General features: G+C 35.3%; 1 protein-coding gene across 5 annotated transcripts in view; it reads left to right on the top strand.

Moving 5' to 3' along the window:
• The first annotated feature begins 2,001 nt into the window (after positions 1 to 2,001).
• Positions 2,002 to 21,337, top strand: part of LOC125666805 (serine/threonine-protein kinase tousled-like 2) — a 52,052-nt gene continuing 32,716 nt past the window's right edge. For 3 of the 5 annotated variants that reach the window (XR_007366913.2, XR_007366914.2, XM_048900100.2), the window contains exons 1-3: positions 2,007 to 2,496; positions 10,931 to 11,113; positions 15,926 to 16,014. Coding sequence is in view for 3 of the 5 variants with exons in the window: in XM_048900100.2 (XP_048756057.1) it covers positions 15,937 to 16,014 (78 nt within the window). In the remaining 2 variants the exon portion in view is untranslated. Of the gene's footprint in view, positions 2,497 to 10,930; positions 11,114 to 15,925; positions 16,015 to 21,337 lie in introns of all 5 variants that reach the window. The other 2 variants (XM_048900098.2, XM_048900099.2) reach the window with 2 other exon arrangements.

Raw genomic sequence — 21,337 nt, 5'->3', positions numbered from 1 at the left:
CAGCACGGGACAGAGTCAATGAAGAGACCTTGTAATATATAAACACGAGGAGATTAACAGAGTCTCTATAAAGATATGAATTACAAGTATTCATGTACCGCACATATTTTTAGAAGGGCGAATAACTCTTCAAAGAAGTATCAAGTGCGTTATTTAAGGTCATATTTCGATTTAAGTTATTCAATGTATAACGAAAGGATAATGAACAATTTTTTGAATGATTTAAATCAACATAAATGTTTACTCTTAAATAATGATGAAATTCACATGACTGGTAAACTGATTAGAACTGACCTTTTAGCACTTGAAACTTTTTTGAAAAGTTATCTGCTCTTTGTAAAATCTAAAAATGTTTGTGGTAAATGATTGATTTCATTTCTTATTTTCATACAGAGAAAGTGTGTGTAATTGTAATTTTAAATCATAATTTGCTGCATGTGCATTTAGTCACTTTATTATACATCAACATGTATTAAGTAATACATTTTAATAGAGAATTGTAGATTGTACACTTTCTATGAGATATTATCGATAAAAATAAACACAATGTTGCATTTGCTATTTCTTTCAGTCACAAGCTCATAAGAAAATAATTTGTAGAGAGAGAATAATCAAGAAATTCCTAACCCCCCCCCCCCCAAATATTAAGAATTCAACTCTCCATTGTCAGATAATTGAGCCCTCGGGTAAAGAATCAAACACAACAGGAAAATTATAGCCCAGGTAGGTGATACTTTTAACTAATACTCAGGTGACCGATAAGGCCTGTTGGCCTCTTGTTTGTTATTTTTAAATTTGGTCTATTGCCCACAGGTCCTTCTACCCAGGTCTGTTTCTACAGGTAAACAACTCTGATCGCCAACAAATAAGTATTGGTAGATAGTTACTGACTTTAATTAGCATATATAGACCACGTTAACTACATGTATATAACCACTTCTATGTCACATTATACCGAGAGCGCTCATCAAGTTGTATATGTACCTTTAAATAATAATCAGCTGTTATACTTTCGAACATTTTTTTATCCTGTAAACTTGAATTAGTAGGTGAAAGTGACGTGTGTTTAATCTTCTCCGTGTATCTTCACAACGCACATGTGTATCCTAAGTTACAAAATAAACACAGGTAGAGTTTAGAACATAAACAGTGTTCTCTCTCTCTCTCTCTCTCTCTCTCTCTCTCTCTCTCCGTGATCTCAACGGGTATACAAGTGATTACCAGCATTAATTTTATTAATTACTTCGTCCACCTTTACATCACCCATTATCATTTCGCGCTATGTGGATCAGCCCATTGGACGAATATCATCTGTACAACGTGTCATAATTCGCTCCTTTGAAAATGTGTATTGAATAGCAAGCTAAAAACAATAAACATGCACTGTAATCTGCAGTGTATATAAGTTTGTAAATTAAGTAATTATTTTATTTACGTAAAACTTTTTTGGTTGTCCCGAGGAAGGGGCAGGTCGTCCCAAAAATTGACAATCTAACGGCGTTAAATAATATATTTACATATAATATTATTAAATTAGTAGTATAATGATATATGATAAAATATATTGATATCATACAAAATCGTCTTTTCGTGTATAAAAATTTCTCATGAACTCGCACAATATTCAGTTTTGACGAAATAACATCCACACACAAAACCCCCGCATACATGTACATATGGGTATAGATGTGAGAGCGAACACAGATCTAGAACGATTACAATATATATATATCTCGGTAGAGGTGGAAGCGAGCAAAGTGGCCCCTCCACCTAACACACACCCAAATATTTCTGAGAAAAACTAAAAGTGTAAAAAAAAATATATGTATACGTCATGTACATATTTTTTGTGCTACTGTTTGGCCGTGGAGTTCGAATGAGATTAGAATGTTTAGAATATATATACTTTTTATATGATGTTCACAATAGCACACCCCTAAACCCGAAAACGACTACTTGTGATCCGCCTAAATCTTTTTAAAGGTGCCAGAAATAGACTATAGGGCGGGAATCGATGCGAGAGCATTCATTCACCGATGTTTTCCGATAAGTCCCGACGATGGCATTATGTACCTGAGTATATTTTTGTAAAAATAATGAAATGAAACACTGCAGTCCAGTTTATTGAGATGATGTATACACACGATCGAGTAAGATAACGACGTTGAATAAGTTAAAATCATTTTATTTTTCCATCCCGATTTCTCGGCCCGCAGTGTGACGTCACGCAAAGATCATCAACAAAGTTGAGAATTTGGTGAGAGAGACTTGACTTTCAGACAATCGTTTACAAGATTGTGACCTTGATGGTCAACCAAGACCAGTCCCGATGATAGACTAAGGATCAATCTACGCATCTGGGCAGCAATATTGAGAGGCTGTTGACAAAAATATAGCTTATAGCCCGGGAATGTTCAACAATATTGGTTAAGGACCGCCATCTTGGACTCCTAACTCTACGAGTAAAGATTCCAACCCGAAGTAATTTTTCAAACGGTAGGGAGAAAATATGGTCAAATATGCACCAGTCATACACTTGGGGGTTCCATCAATGCATCTAGGACCTAACCAAGGATGCATGTGATGTTATTTTTGAGAAAACATTGTTTTAATTGAGCTACGTTTGATCCCAAAATGGCCTCCCTATAATCACGTCCTTGGTATCGTTTCAGCTGACACATTGCTGTGGCTGTAACATGTCGCGCTGCACCAAGTGAAATATTGGTGTGGCCATCTTGGGACATCCTGTTACAGATTTCTGGGATTTAAAACTATGTTTATAACACGTGTAATAATATTATATTTTACTTTTTTAAAGGACCATGTTATCACATGAAAATAATTACATTAACTGATTAGGTTTGATAGTAATTTAAAGATAGTTCATTCAATGAGGAAACTTAGTGATTATCTTGAGTTTGATTCCATGAACATTGTGTTGACTTGGCTACAGGCTGTCAAGCCTTGTCTTTCAAGATTTTATTTAGGTTTTCTGAACTTTCTTGACTCGTGAGATATTTGTGAAGTTTTTAAGCATTTTTCAAAATTTGGTCAGAATGAATTCATGTTGTCAAGGTTGGTTCTAATTGTTAACATTTAAATCATAATTTTAAGCCAGTATTTGTATTGCCTACATTATATATGTACTTTTTATAACTGCGTCAAAGCTAGGTTTTCAATATTTTGGTTGTAAAACAAAAATTTTGTGTGAATTCATTTTCATTTACTTGCAACGGGTTTGTGTAGGGATGTAGTAGGGCAGTGGTGTGTTCTCGTAGTGCCCCAATAAAAAATATAAAGTATGATGTCACATTTACGAATATATGCCCAGCTGCAAGGTGGTGTTTACTGCGGTGCTCCCATTGGGAAAGTTCATGTGGGTGAAAGTGGGAGCCGTTAAAAGATATACTGAAGTTTAAAAGACGTTTCTCTGTCAAGTGTTAAGTCTGTTTAAATGTTGCATAGTGGTGTTTTAATACTGGCAATGTATTTAAAGTAGGAGGCGGTCGAAGGTTCGTTTCCATTCTCCACATCCACATGACATATATGTAGATCTATGAAAACTAGAATGATAAAACTACCTGTGCAAATGCTGTTGGTCAGGATGAAAACTATTCTCAACGTAAAAGCTCGCCCCAGATTCACCAGCAGCTCTTCTGTGGTCAGACAGACTCTCCCTTCTCTAACAGTTTCTGACTCTCATTTCCAGACCTGCCTGCTGATGTCATTTCTCCTTGGTTTTGTTTTATATTGTTTAACGTCCCGCTCAAGAAGTTTTCACTCATGGAGACATCACCATTGCCGGTGAAGGGCTGCAAAACTTAGGCCTATGCTCGGCGCTTACTGCCTTTGAGCAGAGACCTGGGTCTTTCTCGTGCCAAACCTGCTGTGACATAGGATCTTGGTTTTTGCGGTCACATGCTAATGACTGCCCCATAAGTCACCTCTCACAACAAGCGAAGGGTACTGAGGACCTGTTCTAACCCGGATCTTCATGAGACCATATTTTATTTATGGAATCGCATGTGAAATACTCCGCAGGTCATTGGAACTATAAAAAAAAAGTACAGAAATGAGATGTCTGAATAAGAATTTTATAAAAATTGAGAAATTTTTGCTCGTATGGAGACATCATCATTGCTGTTGAATGGCTGCAAAATTTAGGCCTTTATCCAGCTTGTAGATGTTACTACCCACGTCATTTTTATGAGGAATTTTTAAGAATGCAGTTGTGAGTTTTCAGAGGAGATTGGGGGGGGTAGGGTGAGGGGCATTTTCAGATTATAATATCTCAAGACAGGCATAAAAATTGAATGATTACTGATTATTATCTATATATGTATTTTCTACCAATGAAGGAAATTTTATATGTGGAAGGGGAAATATTTGTAGTCAAAGGAAGAAGATGACCTTTAACAGTAGTAAAAAGTACCTCAATAAATCCCTTTATGCTCAGCACTTATGGCCATTGAGCAGGGAGGATCTTTATCGTGCTACACCTGCTGTGACAAAGGGCCTTGATTTTTGTGGTCTCATCTGAAGGACCGCCCCATTTAGTCACCTCTTATGACAAGCAAGGGGTATTGAGGACCTATTCTAAACTGCATCCCCGCAGAACTTTTAGTTTGGGCTCGGATATAATTTAAATCTCACTGACAACTGTCAGATCTCGCTGACAAGAGATGCTGACAAATCTTACAGACAACTGGCAAATCTTATGAACAACTGGCAAATCTTACGAACAGCTATCAAATTTTTGGGGCAATTAAATTCTTGCTGATGGATTCATTCTCAATATTAATCATATTTAATCGTATTACTATTTGTTGATACTTGGGTTAACTTAGCTGCAATAATGTAGCCCAATCCAATTTTTTTTTATTCTGACGTTTTCGGGATAGGGCTACAATTCCATAGGATCTCCGTAATGGTGCAAAATAATTTTATGAATAACCGATAATAAACTCTGTGTATTAGTCCCAAATGTTGTTTATACCAAAAGGAGTACCAACTTTGTGCTCGGGCATGTCTAATAAAAGTGTTTTTCATTAAATATAATGTACAGCATGCAAAATTCTTCGTCTGCTCCGCCATGCTTGTTATCGCGAGATCTCGTAGGTGGATCTAATGAAAAGCCTAAACATTGACAATCAGCGCGAAAATGTAGTTATTCGAGCCACTTCGACAAAGGAAGGAAAATCATATTGTTGCAGAAAGAATTTACACTCTGCTGTTCGGTTTTTAACTTGATATTAAATTCAAACCTTCTCAATACCGACGAAATAGCTTTCGCCTCCATACTTATACTTGTCCATTGATGTAAATACCACCTTATATGGCATATGCAAATGACTTGACAACCGGAAGTTGAAACTTCAGTACATCAAACATGGCGCACAAATATGAATCGAGAAACTGGGATTTATCGAAATTGTTGAAAACGGTAGAATAGAGCCTCACAAATCTAAAGTTGTAGGTTGTAAATTTATATATTGACTAAGAAACATAGAATATCATTTTATTTACGTAAAGAAAGTCAGGAAATGTTTAGAATGAGCGCAAATGTTGCGGGAGTGAATCACTCCCGCATTTGCACCATTACGGAGATCCTAAGGAGTTGTAGCCCTCTCCCTAAAAAAAAAAAAAAAAAAAAAATCAGAGAGGGCTACATTATTGCAGCTAGGGTTAACTTGTCGTGACATTAATTTTCATTTTGTCATTACTATAAACCCTGTAGGAATGACTTAACTTATTTCCTTCTCTCCCTGTGGAGAACAGGGCCGTGAACTATTTCTCTCCATTCTGTCCTTTGTTCTGCCACCCTGCTTGTCTCTGTCCAGGTTTAAAATCCAATTACCCCCCTCCCTCTCTCTCTCTCTCTCTCTCTCTCTCTCTCTCTCTCTCTCTCTCCATGTTTCTTTAGATCTGCTTCTCTTCTGCTTGTTGGTTTGAGTAGGAATGAGTGCAACAAAAATGGCATTCGATAATTATACTATAGCTAATTCTTCTTCTTGAGGGTTGTAAATTTACAAGGGTATGTAACAAAACATTTATTGACTGGGTCTTAGGCAACATGTAGTCTGTTAGTATCTTGGACCAAAATGTTGCCTATGGCCTCAGATCCAACAAACCACCTGTCGCAATTGATATCAGACAGGATTTGAAATTAACAGTCACCCACTTGCAATTTGCAACTAGATTTCTGAGTGAGTGGCTTAAAGTTACAGTTAAGTTGCCCACATGGCGATGATGAAAATGATTTTCCAGTTTCATCTGATTGTTTCAGGTGTTTTTCTTTTGAAAAACTTTGTACAATGTAATCAGCAAAGCAGTTTTTGAAACTTTTAGAAATAGTTTTTATTATACTCCAACAGGTACTAGGTTAACATCAATATATAGGTCTATCTCGGAATATTACAACGAAGAACAAGTAGTCCCAGCAGAATTTTGATTGGAAGGATTTCTAAGTAAAATATATATATCAAATTGTTGGTACTGAAATCCTTCATTATCATTAAAAAGATGATGTCTGATCAACTATAAAATATCATTGGGAAAAGTGGATACTGTGTGCTTTTAATCCCATTCGAATCGGTGCACAAAATTTATGATTTAATATAAAACGATATTTAATTACAGCTCATAGTACTCAAATATATATTTAATATATTTTTGAAAATCAAAGATTGTTTTCCAAATTTATCATGTGTATATAAGCAGTGTTCGAAATTGGTTTAGACCACGGGTCTATGCCAAAACAAGATGACATATGACCTCTTTGAATTGGCATAGACCGCAACATTGAAAAAACCCCCCACAAATTTAAAACATTGTTATTTACTTCTAGTGTACTTAGAAAGCACATTTTCTTTCCATTTCCATAATAAGAATGTCCTCCTTAACTCTTAACGTTTATCAGATGTCGACTTTTAGGATAACTCTATTGCTTTAAACCTAGAAAATCGGCATAGACAATTTGGTCTATCCTATTTACAATCGGCATAGACCAGTGTCATTTGACATAGACGTGGTCTATCGTTCTATGGTTAATTTTGAATACTGTATAAGAATTTTAAACATATATTTATTATCGCTAGCTTCTTGAAAATTTCCTTGCTCCGCTGGGCTAAAATTTCTTTTATTTTACATCCCTTTCCTTATTTATATATTGGCATTTGTTTCGTTTTCAAAATAATGTTGATGATCGAAAGATTTCTGTCACATAAGCCTACGTGATTTGATTATGTTGGAATTGATTGATTGACTTCATATTGTATAACGTTCCTCTCGAGAATTTTTCACTCATATGGAGACATCACCATTGCCTGTGAAGGGCTGTAAAATTTAGGCCTATGCCCGGGGCTTACAGCCTTTGAGCAGGAAGGGATCTTTATCATGCCACACCTGTTGTGACATGGGACCTCGGTTTTTGCAGTCTCATCCGAAGGACCGTCCCATTTAGTTGCCTCTTAGGACAAGCAAGGGATACTGAGGATCTATTCTAACCTGGATCATGAATTGGTGAACGTTAAATGGAAGTGGAATTAGTCAGAGAAGTTTCATTAAGCAAGCAATTCCCAGGGGAGGGATTTCAGCAGACAGAATATTCACAATAAATTCTTCTCAATTATTCAACAAAACTTTAACACTCTAGTTTTAAAATAAGAGATTTACTAATTCGTGGGGGACTGAAATTTGATGTAATGGCCCTTAGAATTATAAGGTTCAGTAGCTCACGTGGCTAAAAAAGATTTCAAGTTAGTTTCAAATCCTGCATCAGTTCATGAATGTATTTATTTTCAGTGGCAAATTGATTGAATTATGTAATGCTGAAATCAATGACGAGAAATTCTATTGTACAGGCTTAGCAAATTACGTTTCATTTCTTTCATTTGTTTTTTATCCATACTGGTATCAGTTTTAAGAAAAGTGCAATAACATCTCTCAAAATTTGTCCTTGAAAACACTGAAGATGTGGCAATAACATTAATCAAGATCTGCCCTTGAAAATATGGAGAATGTAGTATGCAGTGTTTGAGATTGGCTTTAAACTTGGTATAGACCACGGGTCTATGCCAAAAGAAGATGACATAGACCTCATCGAATTGGCATAGATCGCAACATTGAAAAAAACCCACAAATTTATAACATTTTCATTTACTTCTAAAGTACTTAGAATGCATATTTTCTTTCCATTTCAATATCAATATCCTTCTTTCCTTATAACATGTATCAGATGTCGACTGACCATGCAGGGTCCTTTGAGATAACTCTATTGCTTTAAATCTAGAAAATCGGCATAGACAATTTGGTCTATCTCAATTACAATTGGCTAAGACCAGTGTCATTTGATATAGACTTGGTCTATGGTTTATTTCGAACACTGAGTATGGTAGATTCAAGCAACTTTGTTGTGAAATCAGCATCATATTAATGGTGGTCATTCTTTCATTATCTATTACATCATAGCCTACTAAACTATGTTTGCATCTCCTATTAGGCAATGATGTTATAGAGCTCTGCTTGTACATTGTGATGTCAAAGTGATAAATCTCCCAAATTCTGACACATGATTTTTTTTTTAAATTATTTTTCTTGAATTTCTCCACAAAGTCTACTTCGAATTTGAAAAGAAAAAAAAATAATCATAAATTTGATTTGACAAGAAGGATAGTTTTTTTTTTATTTCTGAAATATTGATAAGCATTGAAGGTACTGCATAAGACTTTAATACGTATAAGGAATCACTGTCTAGTTTGTCGAATATGGGAGGTGATTATAACATCATTTGTATAAGTCAACAGAGCCATTATGCATAAATTATCAGCTTTTTGTTGTAGTTCACCTACACAACAAACACCATATATTTATATTAGAAATTGAAATACACAAGGCCGATATGTCATCATGTTGATTTCCATAATCTCCACCCATTGACCTTTCAGTTTGCATGAACTGAGAAATTTACATCCAGTTGTAAGTTGTGGGGAAATTAATGCATTGGAACTTCAAAGGAGAAAAAGGCAGTTGGCAATTTAAACTGATAATGATAAAAGGCATTTTATCATGGTTCTAGTAGTAGAAAAGCACAAAGTTAAATATATTGTATAAGCTCGAGCACTTCACATGTAGTTAAAGAATAGTTTATTTGGTGTATATTTAGAATTGAATGCATTTTTTTCGCGTTTCAGTATGTTAATACAGTGTATTTAACATGTGTATATATTTATATATTGGATATTCAATGTTTTTTTCTTGGATGTAGAATTTATATCACAAGTGAGACAGGATTTTTTTTTTATATTTTAACAAGTATGAACCAGGAGTGAAAATATGAGAAAGTCCTGTCTCGCGTGTGAAATACATTCTATAATTAACAACAAAAACAATGAATTTTCTGTTTATTACATTTTCTTCGGGGTTTTTTCTCAGCACTATAAACTGTCCCTGTTTTGACGTTCAAAATGATATTGCGCAGAATATATATAGTACCTTAAGAAATATGCAAATTGTATATAAATCAGTAAACGACTTTCATAGTTATTTTGAGTTTTCAAATAAACATGAAAAATTATCAGATCTATAGCATTTATAGAATGAAGGTTATTTTGCGTATTTTATTTTCAAAGTAAAATGTCTGGAAACATTAACATGAGATACAATAATAGGTTCATAATATAAAGAAGACAAGAAGATGCTTATATGATATTGCAAAGTGCTATTTATTTCCCAATGAGAGAAAAGTACCCGAAACTTCATTAGCTGTAACAGAGTTTTGTTATTATGAACTGTTTTTCGCTGGCCCTGTAGGTTCGCTGTAACCACGTTTTGCTTGTTTTAAATTCCCCATAACCAGGCCTGGAGATTATAAAATGTTTACTGTACTCATACTCAAACTCGGCCATGTTTGTCTGGAGTGCAACTCTGAGCAAGATTTTATAACCTCCAGGCCAGCTGACAGCTCCACTCAGTGCTGTAAAACCTGTCACACAACCCAACATTGGGACATAAAGAAATTGTCAATTATAAAAATCACTTCTCAATAAGCTATCACCGGGTCCCTCCACTGTTCCATTCACGTTCATGTTTCCACTACATTGTTTAAATACATATCCCAAACATTTTTAATTTAAGAAATAGTATAGGATTAAACATTCTTTTTGAAGAATTTATCGATGTGTAAACTCCGGACATTTTACTCACAAACTAAATAAATTAAAGTGCACAGCACGTTTATGTTAAGTTTGTGAGTAAAATGTCCATGCAGAGTTAAATTTACACATTGATAATTTCTTCAGAAAGAATGCTTGTCAGATTCTTGTAATTCCAATTCATTCACTGATTACAAGAATTTGAATAGTTTCTCTGCACTACGTTATTTGTTTTCGGGCGCATATGAATACATATGCGTTTTCGGATTTATTGATTTGTAAACTTTCGTTCCGCTCAGAAAACTGTACATGTATTTAATTTATTTCTATCCCTGTTCAATTGTTTCGGGTAAACTAATTGGTAAAACTTTAATTTAAGCAGGGAAAATATCTCTTTTTGTTCTCACAATGTCAGTATATGTAAAATGTGTGGAGAGAGTCTGAAAAACAGCATTTGAAGTGTATAGGCCTAACCATTGGTTTCCATCGTAAAGAATTCCATTCCCGATCCAAAGTGGCTGTTCTCCATTTTCAAGTGTTCTAGTCTTCATTTTTAAAAAAAATGCTAAATTTTCTTTAGAACCATTCCATTCAAACCTTTTAGTGTTTCTTCCCCAATCAAAACCATTTCTTCCCAAATCATTTAGCATTTGTTCACTATTTCGTATAGTATTATACTTCAGGGTCATAAAAATGTTTCAGGAAACCTCAGTTTTTCTAAGTATACTCGAAGCAAATTCAATCACTTACTTTTTTTTTTTCAAATCTTCATTTTCAAGGAACGAGAACAAAGACCACCAAACCTTCTTAGTCCAGCACTAGAAGACCCAGTTTTCATAAACTACTATTTGTGGACTGAATTGTTACCAAGACCACGGAACTGAAAGAAAAGAAATGAGAGGCGTGATTTGAAGTTTACTGGAGACTGAAATCCTGATAATATGCATTAAACCGAATTACTGGTAATGTTTATTGAACCAAATTCTTAGTGATATACATGTATTAATTCTTAGGCCAATTCAACTTAATTAGTAGATTATCATCCAGGGTCACCAAAAATTATGGCGCAGATGAGAGGATTTTATTTTTTAATTTTTATTTTCTGAGATAAATATTAATGACAAACGAGTTTTTGTCAACAAAAGTGCATCATTTAATGCCAGATGGATATCAATCTATGCTTATTTCACAGACGAATTCAAGGTTAAGCTTCAATTTCAAACACAAAAACATACAAAACTTCTTCAAGATATGAAGAACATTAATCCCAATTTCCTTTCATTTACGCCCAAAAGAACATGAGAAATTAAGAAAAACATATCAATTTTTTTCATGTGGCTTTTCATGTTGCTATACTGGAAATGTAAACAAGAAGTGTAAATACCGGAGTCGGAAATGAAAATTTTCCGGAAATCACAAGTTTCACAAAATAAAAAAATTTGGGGCGGGCGGGAATGATAATCTATCAATTAAGTCGAATTGGCCTTAACTAAATTCCTGGTTGAATCTAATAGATAAGGTTATTAAGGCTAATTCAACTTAATTAGTAGATTATCATACCGGGTCACAAAAAAAATATGGGGCGGATGGGAGGATTTTTTAATTTTTATTTCCCGAGAAAAAAAAAATTATTGACAAAAAGCATCACACAAAGTGTTGATCAGGTTAACATTCAAAGAATCCTTGGTAGAAGATATAAAACCAACATTCTGTGATTTTCATCATTCACTCATGTCACTGGGAAGCAAGTTTGTTTGAAATCGTAATTTTAGCAAAAACAAAAAAATCGGGGTGGGTCCTTTTTTGAGGGGCGGGCGGGGATGATGATCTATGAATTAATTTTGATTGGCCTAACTACAACTATTAAATAAACAACAGAAAACTAAAAAAAAAATCAAGTAATTACAGTCATGAAAACTTTATTGTATATATATCACATCGCATGTTCATATTATGATGCGTATTGTATCGTGATGTACGTAGCCTGTGGAACTCAGGCATGTTCCATTTGTCAGTTTGTATAAGACGGGGCAGAATATACTTTTTCTTTAAGGATCGAGGTACTCTACATCGTCATAATGGCTGATTTCCTTTTAAAACATGGATGAAAATATGAATATTAGCAATATTTATCTATTCATTTAGTAGCTCAGTAGGTTAGCACGTAGACTGCGTGCTGAACTGTAGATCGTGTGTTCGAGTCCTGCAGGGATTTTTAAAAAAAAATTCAGATTGCTTTCGACTAAAACTGCATTTTTAGACTAAATAGAGTAAATTTTAAAGTTTTCAATTTCAAAAAATATTGTTGTACATATCCTCCACTTTTCATCCACGTCAAATTTCTCTGGTGTGGCATTCCTCCTTAATACAGGGGCCCCATTACATTTTAATTTGGGAACATTTAAGTGGTAAATTTGGGATTTGGTGGGGAGATGTTTGAAGTCTAACAAATGTTGTAACATGTAAGCACCAAATGAAACAAGGATTTTGCACTTAGTACTATTGATACTTGTATAACATGTGAATACTATTAATCTGGTTCCCTGTTTATGTAACACTTAACAGAGATCACAAGAACTGCTTTATAAATTTCAAACTGACCTTCACCTCACTTCAAACAGGATTTAAAATCCTAAGGAAGTTGTAATTTAAATGTGCATGCAACTTATCAAATATGAATTATGGAATTTGAAGTTAAATTTTGGAGAAAATGTGCTGTATTTTTAATTGAGAATGGGGTCAATTTCTATTTCTGCAGCTTGGCAAGATTTAAATCTCTCTTATCTAAATGTCTTATACAGGGTTGCTAGTCACCGGTCAAGGCCTCAGCAGAGGAAATATTTGTGTACAAAATTTGTGTTTTGTGACCAGTTTGTGTGATGCTTGCAGGGATGCAGTTTTGCACAATATCTCAATTCCTTTTGATTTAAGTTTAAAGGTCAAATGCTAACTTTAGGACAAGGTCATTGAAAAGCACTTTTACCAAATACCCTATTTTACTAATGTTTTAAGTTCTTAGAGTGTGGATACTTCTCCTTGATATCTAAACTGATTTTACTTTGCTAAATTACATAGTTCCAGTCGTCATTTGTGTTGGTTATCATTTAGAAATGCTACAGGGAAAAGGATTGAGCAGAATACCTTGTGTTAATGGAATTAAAATATATCCTGAATAAAGATCGTTTACTTGGAGGGTACATATATACTGTATACAGTAATTATATTACAAGTAATAGAACGTATGTCCGTGCACGCTTCACAGCTGGCTACCAATAGTAGAAACAGTGATCCTGGCTTATTAACCGCATATTGTCGGAATATTGATCTTTTGATTAAACCCTTTTTGATATGATAATTCTCATTTTGAGCATGTTTGTGGTGTCGCTGTCCTGTAACAAATACAATAAAATGTTTTTATTTAGTTATACCCACCCCCGCCTTCCTCGCTGAGTGACGGTATGCAGTTTTGGTTTTCTGTCTCCTTGGCCTTAGATGAGGGAGGGGAAAATTTAAGTCATATGAAATGGAGGTTGGGTGGTTTAGTCCATGGGAAGGTCAAGGTTTCTTGTTAGTTCAAGGATTTGCATGGAGGTCAAAGGTCAGTTACATTGTGCTGCGCGCACCATAGGATTTTGTTCCAGGGATGGGTTGGGGACTGTGTTTCACAGATAAACCTTGTGCTTTTTCTGAAACATGATGTAAGGGGAGTACCTGTTGGAATTTGAGATGACCACTGGTCAATGTTGCAGTATCAGTAGTATAGATTTGACCTTTTGGATTACATCACTGGTCAGTGGACATTAAGAAATAAATTTTATTTTTGAAATATACATGTTAGTGCTCCATGAAAAGTACGCTGGCGTGAAGCATTGCTGTTCATACCCTCATGTATATTTTTAAAAATGAAATTATAACCCATATTTACATTCTATTTTCATTTCGTGGGAGAATTTTCAGCCGTTGAAAATAGTCCTACTATATTTATCAATGTTCATACCCACATTGTTCACATTCATGAGGAAATGGCAATCATTATAAATAATTCAATTCTTTTAGTTTTATCGAAGGCAAAAACATTTTGAAATGTAAATATTCCAGTATGATTGTTTTAAATGAATTACTTTTCGGTTGTTTTCCACTCTTCATCATGAACATGAAGGACGAGACCTATCTGACTGACACATGTAAACCCATTCATTAGTCTCAGCTGTTCATCTTCTATATGATGTAGTGAATGTTTAATCCTCAGGTTCAGTATTTCTGCCATGTAATAACAAGCATTACATGTCAATACTTGTTACAAGAATAGAAAGTCGACCCAAATTTTGTTATAATTATATTCTTACTGATGTATATACCTGTTTTGATAAGAATAAGGGAGAGATACAGTGTGAACAATTTCCTTGAGAAGTAGAAAAAGAATCATTGATTATATTTCATGGATAGCTACATGATAAAAGAGTGGCTGGAGTGACATGCAGGGGTGGGTTTTTTCTTCTTTTCAGAGGAAATCCTCTGATTTGCTCAATTTTCGAAAAAATGAAACACTCTGGATTTGATCTAAAGTGGCAGAAAATGATATTTTTCCAGGTAGGGTGAAGTGTTTTCCTCCCTTTTTGACCAGTTTTCCCTCTGATCTCTGAGGAATTCAGTCACATCCCTGTACGTGTACTGTTATCTTAGATATCCTGTGCCTCTCTCTGCCTCAGTACTACTTATTTAGTAGACATTCGTATGAAGAATCTGTTGCTCCTAAATTGGAGACTTCAACTTTAGTTAGGTACATAGATTAGGATGTGTCATTTATTAGGTGTTGTATTCTTAATGTGTATCGTGATGCCTGTGTGTAGGTGATAGTCCTATTTATCAATAAGCTGAGCCGTGTAATGTGTATATACATGCACTTAAACAGATCAGATATCTCGACAATATAGCTGAGCATGGTAAAAATTTTCACCTCTGTATTACATTCTGCTGATCTCGGAGAATGCTCCTAACATTTATGGGGTCACCATATCTTAGGTTTACAAGCAATTCTCTGAAAATAATGTGTATATGTTTATACTTCTGTGGGGATCCGGGTTAGAATAGGTCCTCAGTACCACTTGCTTGTCTTTAGAGGCGACTAAATGGGGTGGTCTTTTGGATGAGACCACAAAAATTGAGGCCTCGTGTCACAGCAGATGTGGCACGATATTTAAGATCCCTCCCTGCTCAAAGGCCGTAAACACCGAGCATTTTGCAACCTTTGACCAGCAGTGGTCTCCATATGAGTGAAAGATTATTGAGAGGGACATTAAACAAACTACAATCAATCAATCAATTTATAAAAGATTTTCGTACATGTATATATACCCTTCATCAATTTAAAGTAAACTTTTTTTTTTTTAGATTTAAGATCTTTAGGGGGCCAGATTATATGTATATGATTATATGGTATAGTACATGTACAGTGTACTTGTGTATGCAGATATTTACCTGTGTAGATATTAAATTAATAATTAATTTCTCGGTGTTTTAATGTATACTTATTATGATATGTGTATATTTTTAGGTTTAGTTGTTTAGTATATACTTACTATATGTGTATATTTTTAGGCTTAGTCGTTTAGTATATACTTACTATATGTGTATATTTTTAGGCTTAGTCGTTTAGTATATACTTACTATATGTGTATATTTTTAGGTTTAGTCGTTTAGTATATACTTACTATATGTGTATATTTTTAGGTTTAGTTGTTTAATATATACTTACTATATGTGTATATTTTTAGGCTTAGTCGTTATGGAAAGCAATGTCAACCTACAGAGCCTTGATCCACGGAAACAAGAGTTACTCGAGGCCCGTTTTCTCGGCAGCAGGGTAAGTATTGAACTGTGGAGTTCTGTAGATTTTATATTAAAGCATTGAGCTGTATACCGGATAAAAATATGCACAGTAAAACACGGTTACAGCGAACACACTTCTAATGAATTCATGCTTACAGTAAAACACGATTACAGTGAACACACTTATAATGAATTCATGTTTACAGTAAAACACGGTTACAGTGAACACACTTCTAATGAATTCATGTTTACAGTAAAACACGGTTACAGTGAACACACTTATAATGAATTCATGTTTACAGTGAAACACGGTTACAGTGAACACTTATAATGAATTCATGTTTACAGTAAAACACGGTTATAGTGAACACACTTATAATGAATTCATGTTTACATTAAAACACGGTTACAGTGAACACACTTATAATGAATACACACTTACAGTAAAACACGGTTACATTGAACACACTTATAATGAATTCACATTTACAGTAAAACACGGTTACAGTAAACACACTTATAATGAATTCACATTTACAGTAAAACACGGTTACAGTAAACACACTTATAATGAATTAATATTTACAGTAAAACACGGTTACAGTGAACACACTTATAATGAATTCATGTTTACTGTAAAACACAGTTACAGTGAACACACTTATAATGAATTCCTGTTTACAGTAAAACACGGTTACAGTGAACACACTTATAATGAATTCATGTTTACAGTAAAACACGGTTACAGTTTACATACTTAATATAATGAATTCATTCTTACAGCGAATTGATTTACATAATGCGAGTTATGAATTTTTTGTGTAATGCTTGCTACCTTCACCACCTGATGATATAAGAAAAAAAGTATTTTATTGTTTAAATGACAGTAGCTCCGTAGCAGGTCATGAAATTTATAAAGGTAGAAGGTTCAGCAAGGTTTTTCAAGCCCTCAGGTTAGGGGAAAGCCCAGAAGCTTCTGAAAATCAGAAATTAGGACATTTTTATTTCAAAGATCCGAGAGCAGATGATGTTCCCAGCCTAACGTGTCGAAAATTCCCGGCTACCTAAATGATGTGCTAGTGATATAAAGAGTATAAAGGGCCCCAGTTCTGTGTATTTTATGTCGTAGTGACAACCCTGCGTATCAAGCTTTGATTGTCAAACTTTTCACCTGTTATAAGTGTAACTAAAAGGTTGTTAGCACTGTTAGGTGAGAGGCATGAAAGTTGAAGCTGCAAAAATTGTAGGACTTTCAAAACAATGTCCTGTTTAAAAGCATGCTGTGTAAAAATGCAGATATAACAGGTTGAAAAGGGAGAGAGGGGGGGGGGGACTTGAAAGACTCACTCTCCTTTGGATCCATCACTAAGGTGTATATCAAGCCTAAGACAGTATGCATCAATTTATATAAATGGATGGCTGTGGATTTTTGTTGGACTTCAGTGTAGTCCCTGCCAGACCTTCATAGTAAGCATAACAGACACTTGTGTAGGAGATGCTTGGATATGGAGTCCTTATTATGAATTCAGGTCTCAATAAAATGGCCTAGCTCTTGCTGAACACAAACCCACTAAATCAATTTCATTTGCCAAGTGATTAGGAATTTACGTTTTCCTAGTGTTCATCATCAAGTGCCTCTGTGTAACAATAATTAACATTCAGCCTACGTTTGTGTGTTTTACTGAATGTTGGAATAAAATGGCGATGATGTCATACTTGGACAGATCATTGTTATATTCCAGCCACTGTTGGTCCTACAATCTCTGAAGCGTTTGTCTGACCCTGAGTGAACAGTGAGCTATAGTATGGGAACAATGGGTAAATAATGAGCATGCTATAATGGGGATTGGGGAAGGTTTCATGGACTGTACACGGATGATATGACAAAATGTCAGAAATTCTGTCAATCATCACCTAAATATTTGTAAAATCATTAATTTTCATGGAGGTTTAATTTTCATTTTTTTTCCAAACCATGTGCTTTGTACTTTACCTAAAATTTAACACCCCCTCCTCTAATCCGAGATTCCTCTGACTCTTAACCCCGCTTTTATTTTGCGACTTCTGCGGGGGAGAGTCAGAGCGGACTCCATATTGAAAAATGGGAATTCAGCGACACCAGCTGGTGTCGCTGCTTTACCTACCTCTTACAACTTTATTTCGCGGACCCATCTTCCAAGACGCGAGGATTCAGTTATCGGAAGATTATTCTGCAAATACATCATGATTAATACGATGCTATCGCCGTTTAAACGATGGAATTTTGTGTTTACATGTGCTGACGTCATGCGGAAAGAAATCAAATGGCGAGGCGGCGACCTAATTCAAGTGATGCTCCATTTGTCGGTGTTAGGGCCGTTTAAACGGCGATAGCATCGTATTAATCATGATCTATTTATAGATTTATCTTCCGTTAACTGAATTCTCACGTCTTGGAAGATAGATCCGCGAAATAAAGTTGTAAGAGGTAGGTAAAGCAGTGACACCAGCTGGTGTCGCTGAATTCCCACTTTTCAATATGGAGTCCGCTCTGACTCTCCCCCGCACATGTCAAATATAAAAGCGGGGGTAAGAGTCAGAGGAATCTCGGATTACCCCTCCTCCAAAAAAAAAGAAAGAAAAGAAACTATACTACTATAAAGATATCAAGTCACAGTGAACGTGCTTATCAATTGTCATCTAACTATGGAAATTTTGAGATCCCAAAAATATTTTACAGTATATACATTTATCCATATTGACCTTCATATCTATCCATATTGACCTTCATATCTATCCATATTGACCTTCTTATATTTATCCATATTCACCTTCATATATTTGCATTCATCAATGTTTATTCAATAACAAACCTTTGTTTACAAGTTCAAAATGTCCTCAAAAAGGAACTCGGTGTCGACTTGAAATATCGGGGTAGATAGGAGGCTAGGAGGAAGGGATATCTTCTAGCCCTGAACGACATTTATGGGATGTTTGTTTCTTCACAGTTCATAAGAAATATGTAGGACTTAATCCAGGAGATAAGCCCAAGGAACTTAAGTTTTCTTTAGCTCTTGTGAATGCAATGCAATTTTTTCGATTTACATTGAAATGTTTGATTTAACAAACAAAAAACACAAAAACCTATTTGACCTGATTCTGTGTATGGTATTTCATGCCCATAAAATTTTCAGTCACACAATTTGTCATACTACGCAGCTGCAGCTGTTGATGAACAGAAAACACTGCAGTATGGTTTTTGTTGTTGTTTTAATGAATTAAAGATTGCCTGTTCAACATTAATCACGTTTTCACCTTATCTGAACCATTCTAGAGACATATCCCAAACAGAAAGTGTTGTGTTTTTTCTGAAGTCACGATTTGTGAGGGAAACAGTTTGTATAGCATGACTGGGATGGGATGGAATTGAGGAAACAATTGAACAGAGTTGGTGCCAGTGACAGGAATACTAATACAAACACAACTTGAGTGAACTGGGTGACCCCAAGATATCTTATTCCAGGGACCCTTGGGACCAGTAAAACATTACAACAACCCTAAAAAAAATTTAAAGAAAACTTTTTGAGTAATAACAAGAAAAGTTGAGGTAGGGTTAGACTGCTTGGTGATAGCTATATACATAAAATGCTTCTGATGGTGACCTACATATTGTAGATAATTTCTTCACCTTTGGTGTTGTTATTGTCCAGGCTTGCAGGGATCAGTTCAATATGATGGTGTCAGATCACTATAAACCTGTACTAATGATAAGAGACGTCCATACATCTTCATTAAGCAATCAAGCCTCGTTTTGTGTGGTGATCGCTTTACTTCAAGCATTTTCAATTGCCATTGTGTGTGTGTCATGTTGAGAAACACAAATAAAGGTGGTGAAATCTTCAGTTTTATTCCAAATGGCAGGTAATTATGACGATTCCATGATTTAGGTGTAACACCACATTGCAAGTAGAAAAGGGAGACAACTTTTGTATTCAGTTGTGTACTGATTTATGTAGGAACAATATACACTTTAAACTGAGGAACTTTATACTGACACAAAAAATGTGAAGCCACAGCACATGCTTATTGAGGTGTGGAGTGATAAAAATGTCACAGAATAATCAGGCAATTCATGAGTCCCCCACACTATTGATTTTTTTTTTTTAAAAACCAAATGTACTAACAGAGTACACAAAAGAAAGGGCATTAGTAGTTATATTTTTGTCTGTTAGGTCATGTACATGTGTATGCCTAGGTTTTGAGTGTTTCGAGTGTTAACTGATATCTGGGGAATTTGATCATGCAGTTTGACCGCTGGTCTGTCTGATGGACAATGGTGAGGAGATTCATCTGTTTGATTGTGCTAAATATACACCACTGCTGATATGGTCCGATGACAATGTAGGAATTATATGTGTGTACACAGACTGGGGCCCACATGATATTCAGTGGTGACAGTGCACATTGACGTATAGCATTAGAGTATAATATTGATTTTGGTATTATTGCATTAGTAAACATTCACACTTTAACTTACTCTTTTCCTCTCTCTCCTCTCTCTCTCTCCCCTTTCTCTCTCTCTCTCCTCTCCCCCTCTCCCTCTCCTCTCTCTCTCTCTCCTCTCCTCTCTCTCTCTCTCTCTCTCTCTCTCTCTCTCTCTCTCTCTCTCTCTCTGTTTCTTACTCCCCCTCTGTATCTTCCTCCCTCTTCTCTCTCTCCTCTTATTCCCTCCTTCCTATCTCCCTCCCTCTCTTTCCCTCCCTCTCCTCTCTCTCTCCCCTCCTTACTCCCCCCTCTCTCTCTCTCTCTCTCTCTCTCTCTCTCTCTCTCTCTCTCTCTCTCTCTCTCTCCTTACTCTCCCCCTCTCCAATTGAAACTGAAAGATCAACGATTGATCAGCTTATCTTCTCTTTTCCTCTCACTTTATTTTTCTCTTTTCTCTCTCTCATTATATATATTTGTATATTATACTGTGGAGATGTGTTTTCAACTGATTGACCCCAAGTCCCCACTAACAACAACAGAGCATTCTAATTATAGAAAACATTGTTACTTGTGTGGCTATACAGCTAGAGTACAAGGCACTGTGGTGAAGTGTGAACATGCAGAGGAAATATTTACAGAGGGGCTGACCACAAATTATTTTACTTTAGTCCCTGCCTAATTCACCTTATCCTTTTTTTTATTAAAGGAGTCCAGGACTTTCGGTCTTCATTTTTAGCAAGTGGCAGGTCCACGCACACGCTTAATGTCAGGAACTTTTAAAGCCATCATGAAACTTTCTCCATGTTGTATTGTGATCTGATTCATTGCAAATTAGGTGCCCAAATGGGCATAGCATTCAACATGTATGATTCAAATCACAAATACAATACAGG

Source organism: Ostrea edulis, chromosome 10 (assembly GCF_947568905.1).
Source record: "Ostrea edulis chromosome 10, xbOstEdul1.1, whole genome shotgun sequence".
Lineage (NCBI taxonomy): Eukaryota > Metazoa > Mollusca > Bivalvia > Ostreida > Ostreidae > Ostrea > Ostrea edulis.
This window is presented reverse-complemented; position numbering and strand designations above follow the sequence as displayed.